Source organism: Lissotriton helveticus, chromosome 12 (assembly GCF_964261635.1).
Source record: "Lissotriton helveticus chromosome 12, aLisHel1.1, whole genome shotgun sequence".
NCBI classification, from domain to species: Eukaryota; Metazoa; Chordata; class Amphibia; order Caudata; family Salamandridae; genus Lissotriton; species Lissotriton helveticus.
In genome coordinates this window covers 679070288-679090410 of record NC_136073.1, presented here as the reverse complement: position 1 = coordinate 679090410, position 20123 = coordinate 679070288, and the positions used below count along the sequence as shown (strand labels likewise).

The 20123-nt window shown below is 43.8% G+C and overlaps 1 protein-coding gene across 1 annotated transcript in view; it reads right to left on the bottom strand.

The window, feature by feature from the left end:
- Nucleotides 1-16486, bottom strand: part of GLG1 (golgi glycoprotein 1) — a 694561-nt gene extending 678075 nt beyond the window's left edge. The window contains exon 1 of the mRNA XM_078669216.1: nt 16163-16486. Coding sequence (XP_078525342.1) covers nt 16163-16453 — 291 coding nt within the window. The 5' untranslated portion in view covers nt 16454-16486. The remainder of the gene's footprint in view (nt 1-16162) is intronic.
- Between the last annotated feature and the right edge of the window lie 3637 nt (nt 16487-20123).

Genomic DNA, 20123 nt, shown 5'->3' with positions numbered 1-20123 from the left:
GACTGAAATGGTCCCAGGTAATGGAGGATAAATCTTTATGGGTCAATGTTAATACAGTGGCAAATAACGTGTATAATGAGATGTTGCAAATTGATTTGTTGGGGACAGACCCTGGTTTGGCTAACAATGTTATGAAATTACATATTAGATGCTTCGACCAGTTAAAATCCCTTCTTTCCCTCCCGTGCAGAAGTGCTTCCACTAAAACCAATCCCTTGCCCCAGAAATGGTATAACAAAAAATGCAGGGAGGCACATTCGGCTCTTATTTTGTCTATTAAATCACGGGACATGGTTGCAGTTAAGGCGGCCAGGCTCCATTATAGGAAAACCCTTCGGGAAGCTAAACGGGAGTGGGAAGATAGGTTCTGGTCTGATCTTTTGGAGGCATCCATCTCAAACAATCAAAAAAAGTTTTGGGATCTAGTTAAATGGGGGAAAAACCCTGACTCTTCCACCCCGGCTAACAATGTGCCTCTGGAGGATTGGGTATTATTCTACTCTGTCCAATTCAGAGCCGATGACCCCAAAGCTATAATTCCCTTGGGTAGGACGCTCCCGCTGGTTCCCCACGGGGAAAAAATAAAATTAATCTTTTCAGTTGTTGAGGCCGAGCTGGCCCTGGCCCCGACTCTACGAGGGAAAGTCCCGGGTATGGATTTGATTCCGGCGGATTTATTTAAATCCAACCCCGCCGTGTGGCTTCCGTACATAACTACGATAGCTAACTCCCTAGCCCACGGAGCCACAGTCCCAAAATCGTGGAAGGGAGCTGAGATAGTCCCGATTTATAAAAAGGGCGACAAGTCCTTACCAGGGAATTACGGCCCGATCAGTTTGATCGACTATTAAAAAAATCATAGCACGTATGATCTTGGGGCGGGTCCAGGGATGGATCGAAACAGAGGGCATTCTATCTCCCATGCAGGCGGGCTTCAGATCAGGAATAAGCACCATAGATCAGGTGTTTAGACTCTGCCTGATCTATTGGAAGGTGGTCTGGCTTGGCGGCGGTACCATCTTTGCTGCATTCATTGATCTGAAGTCCGCCTTCGACCTGGTACCAAGGGACAAATTGTGGGGTGTGCTGGAAAATTTGGGATGTCCATTAGAACTACTAGACCTCATTATTAGATTCCATGAGGATAACTATGCGAGGGTAAGGTGGGGCGGCCAGGGACAAGTGACGGAAACATTTCCCGTAACTCGAGGTGTCCGTCAGGGGTGTGTTCTGGCCCCAACACTCTTCCTCCTTTTCATTGACCAAGTTGTTAAATTCTTCATGGATACCCCCACTGATGCCCCAATGTTGGCTGGGATGAGATTCCCCCTTCTCATCTTCGCCGACGACACTTTACTCCTCTCAAGAACACGCAGCGGACTTCAGCGGGCTTTGGACCGCTTTGAGGAGTACTGTGCCATTAAAACTTGGTGGTAAATGAGGGAAAAACGAAGTTTATGGTTTTTACTAAAAATCACCCAGTTCGGAGCTCCGTGAGGCTGAACGGAGTTAACCTCGAGCAAGTTGATACCATGACCTACTTGGGGGTCACCCTTGACAGCCGTTTGAGATGGAAAGACCAAATTAACATCCAACATCTCAAATTTGCAAGGCTGACTGGCTGCCTCGTTAAAGAGCAAAAGGAATCTACCACAAAGCGGGTTCTACCGGCCCTCAAGATTTACGACGCTAAAATCTCTACCGCCATTCTTTATGGCGCTGATCTCTGGGGCTATATGGACCTGCTCAACTTATTTAAAACCCAATGTAAGTTCTTTCGTAATCTAGTAGGTCTTCCACAGTCGACCCCCTCGATTCCCCTCTGCCTGGACCTAGGGTCCCCTCCGATCAACGAGATGGCTAGTTTTAGGTTGGTGGCCCTGTGGAGACGTATATGGACGTCTCCAGATCTATTTCTTTTTGCAAAGGAATTGGCTGAAGTTAGGTCTATCACTGGATCTGGGAAAATTCCATGGTTTTCTGCTGTAAAAACCATCCTTACTGATATGGGCTTAGAACATCTTTGGTCATCCCCCCAATCCAATGTATTTCCCTCCAAACATGAGTTTAAACCCCTGTACTGGGCTTCGATCCGTCTAAAAAGAGTTTCACTCTCTAACAATAATAGTCTTACGGGCCGGTTTTTAACATTCAAACTTGATCTATTGCGAGAGCCCTATTGGGATATAATAACCAGACCACTAGATAAAAAACTGTACCATCAGTTTAGAGTGGGTTCTTTGCCTCTGAACTCTCCCAAACAAATGGTCCACAGGGTCCTCAACCAACTGTAAAAGTTGCCCTGGTCATAATGAATCCGAGGGACATTTTCTGTTTGCTTGTCCTAGATATGCTGTACCCCGAAAGAAATGGCTAAAACCTCTGTTTCAAAAATTACCATTTAAAACATCGGCGGAAGCCATCTGGGCGCTTAAGACCAACACCTCTGAACTTATTGTTGTAAGTCTGGCAAAATATTTGGGCTGGGCCTGGCTCTTAAGGCTAAAACAAATGTTATAGCTCCCTGGGCCACCCATACTGTCTCGTAACTTGATAGAATATGTATCAGTTTAAATCACTTGTTATTAGTACTTTCCATCTGCATCCCTTGCATATCCGGCAAGAAAGGGCTCACTGATGATGAATACGAATTGAAATGCTTCTTTTTTTTTAACTTCAATCAGGTTTTTCATTAATTGATATTTAATACTTTTTTATACATTCTCCTTTTTGGTCTGTTCCAAATGTGTTTTGTATCTGCTTTTTTTTTTTTTAATGGTTGTTTTTTTTCTCTGTATTTTAATGTGTCTTTTATGATTTGTCAAAAAAATCGAAATAAAGACTTGAAACCTGAACCTGATGAACGAGGATCATACCCGCCACTTAAGATTGATATACAACGGAGAACTAAATCATTGTTCGTGGCATTCAGAATTATACAGAAATCCTTAGGAGGGCAGAGTTATGGTCCATTATTGAAAGTACTATCAGCAAAGCTTTTACCAAACTTAACATATGGAAGTGAAGCATTGTGTGGAATTATTCAATCCTAATCAACAATGCAATCACGAAAATCTATAAAGCCCTCTTTCTACTCCCACACAATGCATCACCTGCGCAGATACGAATGGAATTTGGGATAAATAATCAGGTACTTGCGCAAAAAGGACAATTCATCAAAGTGTGGAAAAGGATAAAAATGGACACTGTAAATCAACTGTCCAAACTATTGTGGCAGGAAATAAACTTCAACTCAAAAGCCCAGGCGTGGAAATATCTATTTACATCATTAGAGGAATATTCAGCAAACTCAGTCTGGGAATTTCCAATTACCCTGAATTCTTTTTAAAAAGTCATTAATAGTACAACAAAGCATTTATCACTACTCCAGGATAAAGATACCTTCTCAAAAAGAAAACATGCATGGCCTCTCTTGAATGGCTATACCAAAGTAAAACTGCAACCGTACCTCGAAATTCTTTGGGCTGTGAAATTTAAACACATTTTCATAAAAGCTCGCTTTGGAGCATTTCCGGGCTCATGTCATCTAATGCCATGGTTGAGAACAGAGGGTCTAAGGACTTGTAACCTATGCAAACTTGGCGAAGAGAATATTATGCACCTCCTGTGTGTTTGTCCAGATTTGAAAGTTGAAAGAATATTTATTCTAAAGAGACATTTTAATGTTCGCGGAATAAGGAGTTGTAGACAAGCACTGATAAGATGCCTCCATACGGACGATATCATTTTAAGCTCTGCTTTTGTAAGGTTTTTAATGCAATTGAGAATTAAGTTAGAACATCAAAAATTGAAAGAATGTAATTTAGGAAGTATATAACTTGTAAATAGCGTAACAAATTGAAAGATTATTATTTATATAGAACTGATTTTACAATTGATTTTATAATCAAGAATTACTGCATATATATTGTAAGGTTTTAATTAATCAAACAAAGTTTTCTATTCTATGTTTTCCTCATCATGTCAAAGGTATCTGGGCTCAGCATGTCGTGCCGGTGTCCTAAAGCAACAACACTTCATTATTAGATGTAAATCAATTTGCTATCGGATTTTTTTGTTTGTTAATGGAGTACGACGTAGCAACCTTATTGGTGGGTAGAGGAAGTATCATTTTGGCTTTAAACTGCAATGAAATAATGCATTCGCATAAAAACACGCATATAATAAAAAATAAACCTGTGAAAAAAAGCATGTACTAACTAGCAGGCTTCAGCATAGCGGGTGCTTCACAGTACCCTGCAGTCAAGAGACGCAGGCACTCCCTGCGACCACAATGTATAAATTATACGACTTGCCCGCTGAGGACAACAGCTCTGTCGTTCGGTAATCAAGATTTCTTGAAGCAACTGTTCAGAAAACACTTCTATTTGAAATAATTACAGGGGGGAAAAAATCATTTACGAACAGCCTGGGGGAAATCCGGGTTGTTGTTACTGTACAAAATGATAGTTTATGACATTTTGTAACTAGCAAGCATCTAATCACCAAGAAGAAGCAGAACCCATATTAACTGTATATGCAGAACCTTAGTAATGGCGAGTTTTAACCCTTGCAACGAAATCAGAGGCCGCACATATTGATCAAACTTTCGGCGTGAAAAGGTCACTTTACTATTTTGCGTACCCACAAATTAATTGGATGCTAAGGCCCTGGAAAGATTTACAACCACTTTCCATTGAAATCAATGGAAACTCCATGACGAGTTACCCTTGTCATTAGCATCCAAGGGGTTAAGTAACTTTTACACGAAGTACTGTGCATAACAACAAGCAGCATATATACATTTATCTACATTTGGGCGTCGTAAATCATGTTTATTGTTTTATTTGTGTAAAGCACGCTGTAATAATACTCCACTGTGTGCCTGGCTGCAGTTTTTCATGTTAGGAACGAGATCGTGGCATACAGCTCACTCAACCAAGGGGAACCACAAATACATGTTTTATGAAAAACTATTGATAATTGAGAGTTCCACCTCAGTAAACGGAATAGGGGAGAAACTAGCTCAGTTTGCCTGGGTACTGGCAATTCAACACAATAGAGAGGATCCTATCATTTTTAGGTCTCGCGCCTCGGTGCAGTGCGTAGCACGAGACATTTAGTAGATGAAAAACGGGGTTTGAGTAGCTGACCAAGGAATGGCACATGCTTGTGTGTGCTTTTCCTTTTGTGTGACGTGATTGGCCTTTGCGTGCGTCTTTTTATAAAAGACTGCACGCAATTGGCCAAAGGCGGGCGCATAGCTCTGCCCACGGCCTATTGGTGTCTATTACGCGCACCAAAGGCCATGTGGTTTCAATTATCGTTCCCAGGAACAGGCGCAATAATCGAAACCACATGACTCGCTGTGGCGTGCGCACCACTCGCGGTCTTTTTTTTGGGATCCATTTTACAGGAAGCAAGTAAATGAAAGAAGCCATGTTTTGTTCGGCGCCACTTTCACCCGGCTTGTTTTTAATTTGTGCGGTTGGTTAAGAGATCCTGAGCTGAAAACGAGGTTCTATGCACTAAAGGGATGCTGGCGAAGTAAAAGGTCAGGTCATCAAAGGTTGCCATAAATGTCAGGCTTTTACAATGTGTGTATGGGGAGGAGGAGGGGGGGAGGGGTGGATAGAGCCTGCAGTGGTACCTCTCAGTGAAAAGTAAAGATCTCTTACTGACCCCTTCAAAGCAATGTGCACTTATGGACAAAAATGAATTGTTATTGAGAACGTTCCCGTTTTCATGGGAATGATCAGCGAAATTAGTTTGCATTATTTGCCCTCTGGAAATACAAATGCTCATACCTGTAGACCAATATGTTGCCACTGGACACAGTAACAAAATTTCTAAGCAACCAACCAATACGGCAGCCTCTAACAGCACCCCGGTTCTCCTTGCAGTGCCTCCCATACAGAGGATCGCTTTCTCAGCGGGACTTGGAGCAGGCCGAGGGCCCCCATTTAATCCGACTACTTTTGGAATGGGGGAGGGGCATAATTTACCATTAAACCACACCATCTACCCCCCACCCCCCACAGGCATTGCAACGCAGTATTTCCTTTGAGCCGCCAAGGTAAGATCTCACAAAGGGCCACCATTCGAAACACCTTCAACACACTGCATCCCCCAGCTGAGCCTATTCTGACCAGATGTCTTTTAGGGACACCAAGCAAGCAGCATACATCGCCGTCAGACAGATTCCCGATGCAGTCCATTGAAGCACCAACATTACCACATACCCATGCAACGCTCCAGTGACACCCTATCTCCCTCTCCTACCGCCTGTTCCCAGCACTCGCGCATACCTGACTGGCTATCTGTAATAAATTCCACTCCATGCCTCTTTCTTTAACAGCCCAACACTTCCCATCTCTTGGTCTCACTATTTTTCTCTTCCTCGTTTCTTCCTTTCTTGCTCTGGGTCAAAGTCTGATGGTGAAGTCCTGGCCCCCCAAAAAAGCATTTGCGATTCAATAGGTCTCGCATTTACGCGAGTTTAAGCTATTGCCATTGTATATGACAATGCCTTTTTATTTATGTTTTAAAAAACAAAACCATTTTCAATGTCAATAGCTCAAACTCGTTTACATTTCGATCTCCGATACCAACAACTTCAAACTTTGCTAATGCGAGACCTATTGCATTGCAAATGCTCGTTAACCAAGGTGGTACCCAAAGTACACAGGTTGAGAAAAACGACATCGCCTGTTCATTTGGAATGGAAAACCATAAATATTTAATAACAATAGTAAGTTAGGCCTAGACTTGAAAAAATATTGGAAATCCCACATTCCAGTGCATGACAGTTTTTGAAGCATGAGGCTAAGATGTGAAAATATTATCGCTATTCCATGACAATGGGGTGAAAGTAGGTTAGCCTGGGGGAAATTTAAATGACACCATTTAATTTGCTTAATTTTGAGAACTACATGTTATGCTTAAATGAAATTCCAGAGATTACGTCCCTTTGCATAAGTATGTGCCACTCGTGGTAAAAAAATGTCATTGATTGAACAGAAACATAATATAACAATAGTGGCTGTTATTCACGGGGCTTTTATTTAATGCGAACTCGCATCAAATGAGACAGACGCATTTCGCACTAAAACAGAGCACGAAACTACAGATTTGCATTGTGCGTAGTTTTGTACACTTACAAGAAAGCAAATTATGCAAACGCCCCTAAAACAGATGTGCTTTGCTTGCTGTGGAACCTCAGAACATGGGATATAATCTCACGTTATAACTATACTGGTCACTGTAGGGTTGCAGACAAACTAGATCTATCTTCTGCGGTCTCAGTGCAGGGGGGGGGGGGGGGGGGGGACACAAAATGTTACACGTGCGTTTAATTTAATTATCTGTAGTGATCTAATGTACTTCCAGGTTACTTTGCGCAGCGTTTCCTGGCAAAAACACAAAGAGAAACCGGCATGAATTCTGAAGCCACAGGGCTCAGGTCACTGGTTCAAATACTTCAACATGTTGCTACTTCTCCAGCCACCCATTCCAACAGATCAGACATTTTTGCCATTTCGGGTTCACAACGAACAGCTTACTTTATTTCACTAGTATGAGAATAACTGTCAACAGAACCAGTTAAGGTAATTAGCAAACCATACAAATCAATTGTTAGTTTATCGAAAGGGTACCAAAAAAGACACAATAACAGTCTTAACCTAGCGGATCACTACATAAAATCCTGTCAAAAGGGTCAGCCGTGAAACACTATTTGCTTTAAAAAGAATTGTAAATACGATGCCAACAGGCAGACTACACGAAACAAATGGGCAAACCTGTTACACGGGTTTGTCATGGGGCTGAGCTAAATTTTGTATTTTTAAATTAAAATTCATTGCTGTTTATATTAGACTAGTGTTGAGTAAAGACTGACTGAAGGGTGCAGAGCACTTCAAGCAAACAAACACGGGTTTCACTCTACTTTAACAAACATCACACCAATAAGGCGAATGCAGAAATTTCAATAACAGAAGTGCATGGAAAAAAAAACTATATCTGTGCAGCATTGATTTTTATGTGTATCGATTTACAGATCACTTACAGAACATACGTGTAAAATACTAGATTCCTGGGGGTCAGCAAACGAAAAGGCTGAACACTAAAGGTTGCATTGCCGCTACCAGTACAAAGATCTCAACAATAATGAATACTTCGATCTTTGAGACACTGCTGTCCAAACTTGAAACTAGAACAATTCAGTTTTCTTACAGAACACGCATCTGTTTAATTTTCTATTAACATATCACACGTTTAAAAACCAAATGAAAGCGCGCAAGAATGTCCATTTGCTCCACCACCATCAGGCGGCCTAGATTGATTGATTTTCGAGACCTGCTTAACACACTAGGGTAGCAGAACCAGTTTAATACACAAGAAAGTTTGGTTACATATAGCACAGCAGGTGAAAGCATCGTTACTGCAATATATATAGTGTACAGATTTTTCGGCAGCACTGCTTAAAGTGGGTACTAGGGATGTTACAAACCATTAACCCCTTCGGCGCTCATGACGAGCTGAGCTCGTCATGAGTCGTGCCGCTCGCACGCTGATGACGAGCTCAGCTCGTCATGTAACGCGGCTTTTTTAAAAAAGCCGCGTAGCGCAAAAATAGCCGCCGCACGCATGCGGTTAAGCAATGGACTTAGGGCACGAGAGGATAGATACTCTGTGCACTTTGGGGACACTTCTGAGTGAGCAACGCATGGTTAACTCCCAAGACAGCAGGAAGCAAGTTTCAATGAGCGTCTCATGGCTAACTCCCAAGACAGCAGGAAGCAAGTTTCAATGAAGAGATCCAATCTTTTAAAAGTTTTGGGAATACGGAAATTGGTTACAGTTGGAAGAACGGAGGTTTTAATTGGACATGGACAATATGCGACCTGGGTCTCGGTGGGTGCGATTTCATTTAGATATATGTGAGTGGTGGCAAGAAAAATCTTGAAAACTAGCATCAACTGTTTTAAACATGTTCAACTAGCAAGCAAACCGTATAAATTGTGTTGCTATGGAGAGGTATGTGTGGGGAATCTGACAATGAATGGTATGGTTGGCAAATTTGTCGACTTTGACACACTGGGGAGATGGGTAATGGGGGGGGGAGCCAAGACTATGAGCAGGGATGTACCCCAGTCCGTGAGATTCACAGTGTGAACCTCAATTTTCTCAACTAAAAAAAGCAGCTGCCCAAAGGTTGAATGTGTGAGGTGGGCAGGGAGAATGAAACCACCAAGACTAAGAGCAGGGGCATAGCTTAGTCGCTGAGATTTGGGGATGTGAATCTCAATTTTTCCAACTAAAAAAGCAGTGCCCCACGGGGTGAATGTGTGAGGTGACCAATGTTCGAAATGGGCTCTTCCCATGAGAAGAAGGTTCAGTACTAGTTTCCATTTGGTGTGCCCTCTGGGGCTAATTTAGAGGCAGGCGGACAAGTACTCTGTTGCAATGGCGACTAAGTGCCCCGTCACCAAACTCAAGATCCTCCTGCCCGATTTGAGTCGGGCGGGCCACAAGTTTTAGGCTGACGGAGTAAAATTTACTCTGGTAATGTAAAACGTCCTTTGACGGCCCAACGGAGTAGGTGCCATCATTAGAATGCCTATTTGACATGAAAAGTCAGGTGGCTTTTTCTTATTTTTACTGGCCGTCACCGACAGGTATATCCTGCGGGTGTGGGACAGTGAAAATAGAAAAATTACCTCACTCTACAGGAGAAAAGTAGCGTGGGGTTCACTGCTGCGTTGTGCCACCTGAAAATAGCAGAACTGCACCATGTCAGCAAGGAAATAGGGCAATTCTGCTTGCTTCATGCACTGGCGCACTTTGGGTTGCGTGGCAACAACACAGGAACCCTTCAGCCATAGGGCAAGTGTATGAGTTATGGTCAGGATAGTTTTTGTACAGGAAGGCCTACCTTAATGCACACAAACTATAGTTGGAAGCTTTTTTCCTCTTTGTATGTGTACAGTATAATACAACACACTTGCAAAGAGAAAATAGCAATGACAATTAAAATGGCAAACACCATTCTGGGACAAACCCATTTTACAACTGTTTGCAAATATGGGTTTGCATCAAAACACATGGGTTGATGCATGTGAACGCCAATGCACCACCCATGGAACATCTATCTACCTGATGCAAAGTAATGCCCAATGCACCGCAATGCATTACTTTTTAGCACAACGTCACACAAATTAACATTTGAGTGGCATTGTAAATATTAAATACAATTTCTCGTTGGGCTATGTAAAAAAAAGTGAAAATTCCATCACAAAATCTTACCAAATATGGGCCTACATATTTTTGAGTTTCTAACCCCCAAAAAATGAACACTATACAATAAATACAATATATATTATACAATAAAAATACATATTATACCTCTATACAATAAAAACGACACAGACAGCAGACCCGACTGAGTGCCGCCCACACACATCTTGTTAAATTACAATATTGGTGTTGTCAATCTCATCTACCAACTGGCCTTGGGGACACCCTTTCTCTCCTAGGTTACCCAACCATGGCACAGTTCATCAGCTGAGTAATAGCAGAACCGTTATATTTAACAACGCCCAAAAGCATTAAGCATCTCAAATTGTCAAAGGCTACAAAATAAGAGATTAACTTATGGTAGGAAGGGCGAATAGTTAGAATGTTCAATATCAAGCCACTGATATGGTGCAGGTGTACTAGGGGTTTTTGCGTTTGTGAGTTCTGCGACTTTGAAAAACCCAGGGTTTGTGACAGCAAATCCCTTTTCAGGTCAAGCCTAGAATAAGCACGCATGCACTGCTCTCCGCGGCATGCTGTATTCGGTATGAGTTGTTTGGCCACACCCACCACTTGCAATTGGTTACTTCTTGTGACTTTTTAACTGCTTCTCTTTTGTGTGGTGAATTTTGCCACGTCCCTCCTTTTGGTGGGTTTGTCACACCCATGGCGACTGGCCCGCTTACATGGGTCATTTCGCTTCAGGCATTTCATACTAGTGGCACACTTTTTTTAACATGCGTTTTGGGACAGAACACAAGGGCTCGTGCTTGAATGCTCTGCCTTCCTGTTTGGGCACAGAGTTCCCAAAGAGACAGGTACTGCCCCTCTCACCCATTACACACCTTGCACTCCACCAACACACCATCCATCCACAGTGGCTCAGCTTGTCGGCACTCTGTTGTGATCCCCAAAACCGCAATCTTTCTCGTCATTCAGCTGTGAAGTCTCTGCGCACGTGTTCCGTCCAAAACCACACTTTTACACTAAGCAGTGTTGCTTGTTTTAGCGTGGTACGATGACAGACTGAGTTAGCCTTGTGGCAATTCTTGTTTTAAAGGACACTGCACTGAGTAAGGGGAAAAGTGCCCGAGACAACTTCGACAGAATGAAGATCACAAAAACATTTGCACATTGACCACATCTCGAGGCTGCAGGTGTTCTGGAACTTATCAGGTTTTAAGAGCACTCCCTCTGCTGGTAATACAAACTGTGAGATGTGCCTCTCTCGCGTTGCCTGGCACCGAGCTCGCCCTCCCAGTCACGCCATATAAATGACATACAGGGGCAGTCATTGAGTTAGCATGGAGCTGCAGGACCTGCGCGGTTCACAGCTGCACCTATCTTGGGCTGGTGAGGTGACAGACTACCTTGGCTAGTGACATGGCAGGCCACCTAGAAATGGCCTGTACTGTCCCTTCACCCTAAACCCAGCTGGTGGAAACTGTAGCACCGTTATCAGGCACGGTTCAGGCTCCATGTGACTACAATCAAAAGGTGCGATTCGTTCGCTTTGGTTTGTTGCACGGATGCACTCAGCTGGCCTTTTCAGGCTCCACTCTTGCTGGAATATCGAACCCATGGACTGCAGAGGCCACCCATAAAAATGTACGGCCAAGTGATTTACTGTACTAGCAGATGTTTCAGTAAAACATCTAGGACAGCACAGCATATGTGCATTTAACAATATTTGTATCTGCTAAAGACAATTTATTTCGTTATGTATTTATTATTGCTGCAGTCTTTCTACTACGCTGAGTTAGCCAAAGGGCTTTACATAAACAACAGAGTACATTCCAGAGCTGAAATGTTCATTCATATGTACCTTTTAGTAAATAATATACAATTTGCAGTGCATTTGCATACCCCTATTATGTTTTCAAGTTAAAAATGCTTAAACCAACCCTCACCCTTCGATGACTATGCTGCAGTTTTTCGACAGTTTTAACCAGGGCGTTAAAAGATAAAGGACAGAAATATGTTGCTTGCTTTCTCCTCAGTTGGTGTCTTCAAGTTGCAATGTGTTTTTAGCATGCATGATGTGACGTGCTGAGCCTTACTCCTAAACTACGCTCCACTTGCAGGATCAGAACACAAATAAAAGACATAGCCATTTACAATGCCAACAGCTAAAACCCTCGCAAATGCGAGACCTATTGCATTGCAAACACTTGTTTTATCTCCTATCGCCATATGGTGATTCTGAATAGTTTCTCCAATTTGCAAAACAGGGTTTCAACACCCATACCAAATAACAATTTAAAAGGGGAATGTTTTGGGCGTTAATGCAAAATTGTGACTTAGTGAACAATCAACCAATGGGTGGCAATTCTGGTCACATCCAGTTGCTCGGTTACAGTTGCACATGTTGGGCTAGTAAATGATTCAGAAAGAGGGTCCCTTTTGGACTCTTCTCCATTGATAATCAGGGAAGCAAATTTGCAGAGTGGGCACTTGTGCTTTACAGAAAGCTGGCTGCTTTAAAAACAACAACAAAAACAAAACCACAGGGATGGTGGCTTACTGTCTCTTGGAGGCCACCATCTTTGTGTTTGTAGAATATGTATTAGGGAGTTCTTTCAGTAATTGACAGATTCCCCATTTGGCAAACTGACCTATCCGCATTTTTTGCGAATCCAATCTAAGCACATCAAGCCTCAAATAAGTATCTTCTATGCTTAAATGCACCTCCCCAAACAGTTTGAAACTATGCTGATAGTGTGCTGAGCACTGGAGGAAAACTCTGCTTTAGATCACCAAATGCATACACAATGCCCTACGCAGCTACCCATTTTCAATTACAAGAACTTATCTTTATACTATTGTGTATTTGTTTGCAAAAACGAAGTGCCAAAGATAGTAAACGACAAAGGATGAGTTGTTGAGAGAGAACTTATAAAACCACCCCTACTGCAACAAGTTCTCACTGTGGAGTGATCAGGACAACCGACATCTAGCCAACGCCATACGCTATTAGCGTACATAAAACTATTTCCATGAACAAAGTTCTCAAAAAAATCCTCATTGACGTATAAGCATCCATAATGAACAGCACCCTCCCAATTAATACTTTCACTGGTAAATGGTCAACCGGCATGGGTGTTATGTGTCCCTTTTGTACCACCCAACCAGAAAGCTTAGCTCACATTTTGTTTATATGCCCTGTGTACAAATCTCCGCGCCACAGATGGCTAAGGCCAATCTGCATCCAGATGGGCATCAAAAAAGGAACAGAGGCACTAAGGATTCTTAAAACGGATTGTTCTGAAAACTTAATAATTGCTGTGTCTAAATTCCTTAACTGGATGTGGGCAATTCGAAGGAAAAAATTTAAATCAGTTGTTGCCCGAATTGATTAAATGTTCTTTTTGTTTTACCTATGACTTTTTATTATGATTAATGAATTGTAAATAAGGTTTTAGATTAATCTGTTTTTCTTTTTTAAATATTTATGATCTTAAACTAATTTTTAAATGATAGGAAGGGAACAACCAGAAGACAGAATTAGTCAGTAGGACCATTGTGAATGCCCCCTCTATTTTGCACAATTGTTAATGAATTACTCTTGCTTATTGTATTACCATGGTACTGTTGATGTTTTTTTATTCATTTTTAACATGTTTGTCTTTTGTGACATGATGTCGAAATAAAGACTTATTTGAATTGAACAGCAAAGTCATGCTATCAATCTTACAGCCAGGGTACAGTTATATTTGCAAAGTGTTTTGCATATTAAGCTCTACTCGCCAAACCTTGTTCCTAGGACCAAGCCAGCCGGAGTAGCTTCAATAAGTCAGTGTGCATTTTGCAATAATAGTGTATGTTACGTACGTCAAATCTTCCAAAGCCCAGCCAATAACGTTGCACTCCATACGGTTTATGAATACATAAAAAATATACAAACCAGGGTACAAGTCCTAAAAAAATAAATTAAAAAAAAAAAAGAGTTGGGGGCACTGACCAATTTAGGCAGTATGCAAGTGACATCATGACACATGCCATCAAAGCACATGACGCGTGACATTCCATGCGGCCTCACTGGAAGTGACATCACAAGAAGCGACATCAGATACAAACATCTCACACATGTTTATCAGGCACATCATGAGTACAGTGTTAACAAATGAGATTTGGAGTCGAGGTCATGCCAAAAAAATGGCCCAATCCCGACGCAAAACCTGGACCTCGACTAATACTTTTTTTTTTTAAAACCTGTCAAAGAAATTGGCAACAAGGAAAGCATGGTAGTAGAAGTTCTGCTTAATTGGTAGCAAAGACTGCATTTAAAAATATGTCATGGGGTTAACATATCTGCTGGAGAGGTGCCCAGCAAATCTCGGGGAATAATAATAATAATTAGATAATTTAGGAGATTAACACATTTGTTGGAGGGTTCTGTGAAGTCCCAAAGTTGAATCGAAGAAGTACAGAAGATTAAGTTGTCTCTTGCAAAACAATCACCCACTGTTCGGGGGCGGGGGGGCGATTGTTGAACCTCTATTTAGGTGCTACCTTCTTCAGGTTTGTTATTCATGATATCGCAACACACATGGTGAGCTAGTGATCTGATATGTCCAGGTTATAACATGTGCAAACTGAAATTGCAATAAAATATGTTTTTAAAAAAATGTTGTTTCCTGCAAAGAATATCATGTAACATGCAAATCACAGATTTTTATTTTATGTAGATAGGTAAGTGGATTACTGCTTTGAACACAGATATCCTTTTGTTACTTGCAATTAAGTTGTAATCCTTCTGGTACACCACAGTGAGCTAGGAAGAGTATTTGACTCCTACACTTAGTAACCCTGACTCATGTAATGCACTATGAACATTTATTTACCCACTTCCATGATTTATTTGGAATGGAAAATATGTATTTTATGTAAAGCGCTCTAACACTCAACATTGGGATGAGCTGCACTATAAAAGAAATAAAATTGTGCTATTTAAATTGTTATTTGTCTAAATACTGAGACAGACCAACCCATCTATCATTCTTACAGTGCATGCATATACAACAAAGTAAAATGCATGCATCTCTTAAGTACCTGTGAAAAGATAACCTGTGTGCTTTTGTTTCCTCACCAGGGCATTTGCGAGTTTGCAGAGCGCCTACAGCCCTATACTGGATCAAAAGGAGGCCTGATTGCCCCTTAACTTCGGTCTTTATCTGTGCCCAGCTGGAGGTGAAAAAAATCCCCTCCTGCCTCAACGTTGCTGTTGGGAATGGAAGGCAGACATGGTGCAGGAGCTGCTAAACGTGTCCGGGTGCTTGAGAATTACACTGGGACAAGTTCAACAAATGTCTGTGGGTCCCAACTTCTTAGCAGGGTGGACAGAGTTCACCCTGTGCAAATAGTGGGGAGAAGGCTGTGTACCCCCCCACTCAAACCATAAGACAGGAAGTCCCACGCACCCCAGCCCTCTGAAGGCACTTGCCACACCCCACGTTTCAATCAATGAGCATTACACTCGCACCCTCAAGCTCAGATTAACTCTCGAGGAGCCTAACGAGGACAAGGAGACCATTCAGCTTTGTTAAATTTCATTTTATGGTCACAACCGTTCCGACGCTTAAAATGTTAGCTCGACTGACAACACTAGCGCGAAAAGATACCTTCCTTTACTTCTCCAAGCATTTGCCTCCTACCTACGACTTGCCGTCTGACAACGCTACCATGCCCCTTTGACAACTTAGACTACACCCAGCCAGAGTGATCCCGGTTACAACTTGACAAGCACTAACAAGGGTAAAATAGGGGGTAGTCCCCAATACATCTTTGAACGTCAACTGTCCTGTCTCTTACTGAAACACACGCATAACCGGGATATTCAGATCTCTATTAATGCACGCACTCTCACCTCTCGCACGTCTTGTAGGCACTCGAGCACGGCAAGGTTGTTGTTCCACGTCTTCCTTGGGCAGACACGGCTCACGTCCTCCCGGCAGGCCTCATCATCAGACAGCTTCCATCCGCCCGGCCCACGCCTCACGGGGGACACGACGACTTGCGGCTGCTGTGGCTGTGGGGCCGCCGCGCCCCCGGCTTTCGGGACATCTACAGCTATGCCCTGCCCACGTACCGCCAAAGCAAACATCCCGCATAACAGCAGCAGCGCCCACAGCTCCATCCCACGTCCACAAGCCGACATCTTGGAACCAGCCACTGACGTTGCGTAGAGGAGGAGGCGGCGGCATGGGTGACGTAGTTAGCATTTAAGAGTGCACAGTGACGTATACGGAAGAAAAAGATACTCAGCGGCACAGCGACTTCGAGTTAGTGTGACTGGCGGCCATACTGCAGTGTATTCGCCCTTGGACAATTTGAGAGCGAAAAACAAAGACACCATCAATACTCCTAAATCTTTGAGTTTAGGTTTTAATTTGTACTTGCAGCACGACTCTTATATGTTCATAATGCCGTGGTTGCACCCACATTTCAATCCTTATGGTATGTGTGGTCACTGTCACCGAAATAGAAAATTGTAGAAAACGCAACGGGGTCGCCATATTGGAACGAATCATGTGCCTCACATGTGATATTTAAAAGGATTATCTGTTACTGCCGGAGCGTACCGAAAGCACTGCAACTCAAAAAGGAGAGACAAAGAGAAGTAGCTGGTAAATACGGTTGCCTTACTGTCTAGACGAATTCCAGTACGATTTATCATTGATGTGCCATGCTTAGTCTCCTGTGATTCCTGGAAAGAGAGGCAGGGTTGTAATGTTTCTTATAATGACCACAAGCAACAAGTATCTGGTGTAACTGCGTTTATTCTTATTATAACAAAGTCTGTCCGAGGAGCGCCGGCCGGCGCTGTTATCTGTCCCGTTCTCAGCGCGCCAGTGGGATGCGCGCGCATCCCGCCAATATGGCGGCCGCACGTCACGTCTACGTGACGTGCATGAACTAGACCGCTACATATCTCCCCCTTTTACTGAACTTTAAATAGTCACTTACGATCACTGTCCAACTCAAAGTCTCGGAATCTGGAAGGCCTCACCACCTGCCTTCCGCTCCTAGTAACCCTGACGGGGTTCCCCAGAGTCCCGTGGTGCTGCATACCGACTCCTTCCATTTCTTCATTCGCCACTCCCTCATCGTTTGCTCTTCTCTCTGGCCGGTCCACCTCAGCCCCTTGACTCTCGCTCACTTCTTCACTTTCTCTCTCCTGCTCCGTACTTGCTCTATCGCCTTGCTCACTTTCTTCTTGTCGCCTTTCCATATTCAATTCGTCCACATCTTCCCCTTCCATTTCATGTTGTTCCCATCTCAAGACCTTATTGCACCGGGCCATGCGGTCCTGGGACCACACGTTTCCGTCGCTCAGCAAGGCAGCTCGATCATACACTTCTTTGACTTGCATCGGCTTGCTATACTTGCTGTCTCCTTTCTTCTGTAGAGTGGCTAGCTTTACTCTCACCCACTCTCCAATTTCCAGGCCTGTCCCTTTCACATTCCTTCGTTTGTTGTAGTGGTTGGTGTAGATTGTCTGTGCTTTTTCCAGATTGGCCTGTACCACTGCAGGGGACCATTCGCTGGTGATGACCTTTTCCTTCCAGATCCTGTTGTCATGCGTGAAAGGTTCTCGCCCCCTCAATATTTGAAATGGGCTGTAGCCCGTGCCGGTGGGAGTTATTCTGTAGGCCCACACCATGTTCTCTAGCGCGTTCTCCCAGTTCTGTTCGCTGGATATGGCGGCTTGTATGGCTCCCATCACTACCCTATTGAATCGCTCCACCAGGCCATTACCGGCTGGATGGTAGATTGCTGTATGTTTAATAGTGATGCCATTTCTTTGCATAAACTTGTTCCACTTTTCCGACTTGAACTGGGGGCCATTGTCACTCAGGATGGATTTGGGGATCCCTTCCCTTGTGAAGGTCTCTGACAGAAACTTTAGGATGTTCTCTGTGTCCATGGACTCATCCACTTTCAACTCCGGCCACTTGGAATATCGATCCATGAGTACGCACACATATTTCTGTGTGCCCTGGTCATCTAGGACGGGTCCCAAGATGTCTACCGATAGTTCTTCCCACGGATTTAAGGGGGTCGTGAACTTCCCTAGCGCTGGTCTTAAAGGTTTTAGGGTCTTGTCTGCTCCTTGACATTGTGGACATTCCCTGACGTGCCTCTCGGCTCTCATGTCCATGCCTGGCCACCAGTAGTTTTGTTTAGCTCTTGCCTTGAGTTTCCCTATGCCCAGGTGGCCCTCATGTAGCAAGTCCAAGAGTTTGGTGGTGATGTTCCTTGGGAGGATCACCTTGTCTCCTCTGTAAATGAATACCCCTTTGTCTCCTACCGACAGTTCTTCTCGCACTTCGTAGTATGGCCTGAGACTCACCCTCACATTTCTTTTGTCTGGCCATCCTTGGACAATGTGCATCTTTACTTCCTTCATGTCGGTGTCTTCCTCGTATGCCTCTGCCCATTCCTGTTGGCTGATTAACTTCTCCTGATCTTCTATGAGAGCTACCAACTCTCCACTGTCTGCAGGGTCTTCTTCTCCTAGCTCCATGGCGGCTGCTCTGCTCAGATAATCCGCTACTCGGTTCCGGTTCCCAGGAATGTACTCCACATCATACCTGAACTCAAGTAACTTCAGAGACATTTTGGATATCCTGGGTGTGGCACTGGCGTGTCCGCTCGATGTTAGTACCTTTACCAACGGCTTGTGGTCTGTTTTGAGAAGGAATCTGGTACCCCAAAGGAATTGCCGGAATCTCGTCGTGGCCCATACCACCGCCAGCATCTCCTTCTCAATCACACTGTACTTGCTCTCTGTATCCGTCAATGCTCTGGATGCAAAGCTGATTGTCTCCATTTCCCCTCTTCCTCGGTCTTGCATGAGCACCGCGCCCAAACCCTTGTCACTTGCATCAGTCGTTAGCACGGTAGTGCCTTGTGGGTCGTAACCTTTGAGAGGTACAGCTCCTGTGACGTCCTTCTTGATGGTTTCGAACTCTGCTTGTGCTTCCGGAGTCCACTGGAACGGAGTGCTTTCCCTGGTCAGCAGCCTCATGTTGTGGGTCTTTGAGGCGAAGTGTACCACAAACTTGCTGTAGTACTCCGCCATCCCCAAAAACGACCTGACCTCTTCCTTGTTCTTGGGGGGCGGTGCTTCAGCGATGGCCTTTACATTTTCTGCCTTGGGTGTGACGCCCTGTTGTCCGATCTCATGGCCTAGGTACGTTACCGATTGCAGGCCCAATCTGCACTTCGTCCACTCTGCTGTCAGGCCTTTGTTCTCCAACGTTTGTAACACTTTTTCCAGTTTCTGATCATGGTCCTGCCTGTCACTCCCCATCACCAGGATGTCGTCCTGGAAATACTGGACTCCCTTGCAGTCTCTGAACAGTTGGTGCATCATCTTCTGAAAGACAGCAGCTGCCGAGGCCAGCCCAAACGGCATACGACAGAACTGGTAGCACCCAAACGGAGTGATGAAGGATGTGAGGCTTTTGCTGTCCGGATGAAGTGCTATTTGGTGATAGGCCGATGTCAAGTCGATAGTGGATTACCACCTCACTCCTCTGGTCTTGGCCAACATTTCCTCGATTCTGGGGAGGGGAAATTTCTCCACCACGATATTTTTATTCAGTTCTCTCAGGTCCACACAGAGCCGGACTTTCCCATTGGGCTTCATTACGACCACTAAGGGCGCCAGCCATTCTGCGCAGGTGATCGGTTCTATTATTCCCTTCTTTTCCAATTCTTGGAGTTCCATCTGGACTGCTTCTCTTACCGCAATTGGTACGTTCCTCACTTTGTGAGCTACCGGGATGGCCCCTTCCTTGAGCACGATCTTGTGTTGGAAT